General features: G+C 47.7%; 1 protein-coding gene across 1 annotated transcript in view; it reads left to right on the forward strand.

Annotated features, from left to right (window-relative positions):
* Positions 1-1502: 1502 nt before the first annotated feature.
* Positions 1503-4559, forward strand: part of SLC6A20 (solute carrier family 6 (proline IMINO transporter), member 20) — a 12479-nt gene continuing 9422 nt past the window's right edge. Inside the window, exon 1 of the mRNA XM_010287117.1 lies at positions 1503-1800. Coding sequence (XP_010285419.1) covers positions 1680-1800 — 121 coding nt within the window. The 5' untranslated portion in view covers positions 1503-1679. The remainder of the gene's footprint in view (positions 1801-4559) is intronic.

Genomic DNA, 4559 nt, shown 5'->3' on the forward strand with positions numbered 1-4559 from the left:
TGAGACGTATTTCCAGGGCTAGCTGGCATGTTGCAATTCTGTGGGCAAAACAAGAACTGCAAGGATGTTGCAGAAGAGCCACGAGCTTCCTCGAAACGGTACTCTGGAAGGGTTTGGCAAACCCTGATGTTTTCCAGCAACAACCTCCATTTCTAGCAGCACTAAAACACACCATGCAGAATGGATTCACTTACAGGAGATGCATAAACCTCTTGCAGTCACCTTTTCTAGCATGTGGAAAAGTGGCATCCCACTTTGTGACTTTGCTACTACAGGTGGCTGGTCAGCAAGTCCGCCAGAGTGGTTCTGCTGGTCTCAACAACACTGCACGACATGCTCTGCAGTTTGGGCTCATGTCCAAAGGCCTCATGGTAGGGGTTCTCACCCGTACCCACAGCTGGATACCTCAGCTCTGCCAGTGCCTGATGGGATGCTGGAGCAGCACAGACAGCCCTGGCAGGGAGCGCGTTCCTGGCACTGGAAGAGTGGGACTGACAGCAGCTGAGCGAGTCTTATTTGTAAAATGGACCTGAAAGGTGCCCAGTCCGGACCTGAAACCCCCCCCACACATTTAGACAGAGAAAGGAAGCTGAATCCTTGGACTTGTTCAGCCTCTTTTTATTGCTACAGAGGCTGCCGGCAGCCTCCTTCACTGGAAGACCTGTCTGAAGTGGTTGAGCTCAAAGTGTACCTTGGCAGGGGCCCAAGCACACAGGGTTCATGTTCAGACCTGGCATCTCAGTGTGCGTTCAGACGACCCAAAGGCCTTGTAGGTCCTTCTGCCTCCACAAAGGGCCACAGACACCTTTTCCCAGAGGCCTTTGTATATATTTGGTCCCTGCTGCTTAAAAGTATTTTAAAACAGCAACCCCTCAGAAAAGTTCATCTGCAGCAGTGGGGGTTTGAGCATGAAGGTAAGTGAAAAAGAGGCTGAGCTATTTCATGCTCTCACACACATGCAGAGTACATAGAGGGAGGATAGTATTCCTGGAGGGTCAAACTTGAGTGTTGTACTCAAGGCTGCAGCAGGCTGAGGACCTGCATGGCTGATAGGGACTGTCTCAAGGCCACTTTTGGAACTGGGGAGTGTGCTGGGCTGACTGGTGTGAGCATCAGGGCACAAGTGACGGGTTGCCTGAGGACCTGTTTAGGGCAAGGGACACTGGGAATAAAAGGCAGCTCTGACAGCCACTAAGTCCAGTCCTGACAGTGTGGGAACCCCTTCTCTGTGCTATCAAATCCAAGCTGGTGCCTTCTGCACAGCAATGCCACTCCTAGGGAAGAGAGCCCTGTGGGGAAGGAGCGTCTTGTTTCCAAAACCAAACTGCAGCCCCGGTGCTATTTCCTCCCAGTGTCAAGTTGGCATGTGAGACAATAAAAATCCCTGGGCTCACATCCTTCCCAGAAATGCCAGTCAAAACCCAAGCGACTATTCACCCCAAGTACCAATTTTATAGTTCTGTGTGTGTCTATAATCTATTTACCAGCATTCCTACTTCAGTATGTGCCTGTTAATAAGATTAGTAATTAAAAAGCTTGATAGGAATTGGCAAGCATAGCTCCTCCGCCTTTCCCTCCCCTCCAAGCCGGGCTGGCGTGGAGTCTGAGGCAGGGCTGCAGAGTACCTGAAGGAGCGAAGGCAGGAAGGCTCTGCTGAAACCTCTGCCTGCAAGCAGGCAATGGAGAAATCCCGGCCGCTATGGGACAATCCCCTGCAGTTTGTTTTTGCCTGCATTTCCTATGCCGTGGGGCTGGGAAATGTGTGGAGGTTTCCATACTTATGTCAGATGTATGGAGGAGGTAAGTGTGGTTTATGTTTCTTACTTCCCTTGAGGAGGAGTGTGGCAAGCTTTTGGATTTAAAGTATGTTGTCTGTGCTAATGCCCTGTCCACCCAGCAGGGTCCAGGGCAGAGTAGGAGGTCAGGCTTTTTGTTGGTGTGGAATCTCTTCTATTGCTGCTTGATTTTACGTATTCTTTAGCATAAGGCTTTTACCTGACAGCTGCCCCAATACAGTGGCACTCATTTCCTAGGAGTGCAATGAAACAATGGGAAGGTCCATGTTTTCTAAAAGGATGGAGGTACAGTGAAAGATGTAGGTCCACATGGTATTATTTTATTACTTTCTTGCCCTATTGAACCACTCTGAAGGCACCAGAAACTAGTTCAGTTCCTTGTAGGTTCACATATGGGGACTTGGAACATACGGAGAAGGGGAGATGCTTACGCTGATTTAATTTAAGGATCAGCTGTATCATTTCGAGCTCTGTCATTAATGTGTTGTCTTTTATACAAAGCCTTAGTTTAGGAGGTGATAACTTGGCTGCAAATCTGCCTTGAAGTTGGCTGAAACTCCTTAATCAACAGGAATTCTGCAGCTAAAACCACCCGGGAAGCTTTGAAAACAGGGAATAAATTGGTTTGGGCTCAAAAAAAAAAAAAAAAACAAAAAACTCTTTGAAAGTTTATCCTTCTTCTAGGTCCAAAGTGAAGAAAGATGATGTCTGTATCATGTACCAGCCACTGATGTTCTTCCTTAGAAATCAAAAGGCAGTTAATTAGATTAATTAAAAACCAACACTAACATATCTTCTAGCATTACAGCTACTGCTGGTTCATGACCATGTTTTGAAGAATCCTTATGAAGAGCCTCTCTTTATAAGACATCCCAGTTCTATACTGCTTCTCGCACTGCATTCGTTGTCGTAGTGTTGGACCCATCTCAGTCATGCAATAACTGACATGATGAGCATCTAGTTGAAGATGTCCCTGCTCATTGCAGCGGGGTTGGACTAGATGACCTTAAAAGGTCCCTTCCAACCCCCAGATTCTGTGATTCTATGATTTGCTTCTGGTCTGCTTCTGCCTTTTCTTCCTTTCAGGAAGAAACACACCGAGATGTTTAAATGCTTTTTGCTTGTTTTGTGCTTGTTTTGTTGACTTGTACCTTACTTCTATATGCACATGTGGTGGTAGGGGTTGGTTCGTGCTGGTTTTTGAAAAGCTAGCTCAGCATTAGGACTGCACCAGAACTGCTCTGTGGGGACAGGTCAGAAAAATCCAGAGAGTACAGTGGGTGAGGTTACAGTAGAAGCTAGATGCTGCAATGGCTGAAGCTTTCTTAGATGATTCATATATAGCACAAGTGATAGACATGTTGCAATTCTGGGTGTATTCCTCTACACAGAAGCCTTTGAGGGTCATGTCTGACACTGAACTCTAGCACAAAGCTTAAAATGCGAGTGTTTCTGTATGCAATTAAACGGCATGTGGTTAGTTCACTAGCAGCCTGTCTTGGCAGACATCCCGAACGACAGCGAAACTCTGACACCGGGGCACTTCGCGTGGTCTGGCCTCTTCTTACCAGCCATCAGTAGTGTAGTAGATGGTGAAAATTGTCTGAAATGTAAACCAAAACTGGAACACTTGATTAACCTGAAAAAAAAGATTAAACAAACCCAAGTATTTTCTGAAAAGCATGTTTTTATAAGTATAGTTTCTCCACTATTTTTATCCTTCCTGGTTACATTTCCCAAGGGAGGGGCAGCTCTCCCTGCTGTGAAACTAAAACTCCCGACAGCAGGCTTTGCTCTCGTTAATTGTTTTTCACTGCCCTCTTAAAAGAGATTCGGTGGCTTTCCAGAGGTCTGCAAAACCCACACAGAGAGAACATAATTTTGGGAACTTAAAAACTGGATATGCCAGGCACTGGGCTTAGGGAGGGTGCGAGCAACTGCTTGTTTGGCACATGGCTGCTCTGAGTCACTCATAGGAGGCATTTGGGTTCTACCCTTTAGGAAAAGTAGTGTCAGGAGTAAGGTCTGCGTGTGAACAAGGTGCAGAGCAAGGGGCCCGGGGCTCAGCCCCGGCATCCCCAGCTGTGGGGGAACACCGGGGTGAAGAATAAGCCTGAAGGCACTCCTCCTCCTTGCAAGGTGTCAAAGCCAACACCAAGCATGTGGCGACGCTGCTGGGAGGGCGGAAGAGCCTTCGCAAAGGGCTTAACGCTGATTCCCCCCGTGGTACGTGGCAAAACTCCCCTCGGCGGCTGCCGGGGCAGCTCGCACCCCGCCAGGACAGAGCGGCTGTGGGAGCTCTTAAACCTCCGACAGCTCCCTTGCGGCATGGGAAGTTATCTAACAGACTAACAAAGGGGTCGTTAATAATGAGGGAGCCGGGAGGTGGGAAATTAATTCCCAGAATAAACCGGATTATTGCTTGGTGTTTATTTCCAGTTCTTTGCCTCAGTCACTGCCCAGAGTTCATTCCTCTGCGGCGCTGCGCAGAGCCCATTGCAAGGAATGTTAATGCCGCAGATTAAATCCTAAATAAGAGATATTTACGTAAATATGTTTGGCTTGCTGTAAAAAGGGAAGTAGGAAAGCCTTCGCAAAAATCCCGTTTTTGACTCGGTCAGCAGCTCTTTCTGAAGCGAGCCCCAAGTAGAGGATGAGGATTTTTTTTTTTTTTCCCAAGCAGAAATTTAAGATGAAGCGTATCCTCCTTGCCGGGCGGGAAGCTCCTTTCCCCTCCCTCACTGCCAACCTGCCCATTCCTGC

The sequence above is a fragment of the Phaethon lepturus genome, unplaced genomic scaffold (genome assembly GCF_000687285.1).
Source record: "Phaethon lepturus isolate BGI_N335 unplaced genomic scaffold, ASM68728v1 scaffold52155, whole genome shotgun sequence".
Taxonomy (NCBI): Eukaryota; Metazoa; Chordata; class Aves; order Phaethontiformes; family Phaethontidae; genus Phaethon; species Phaethon lepturus.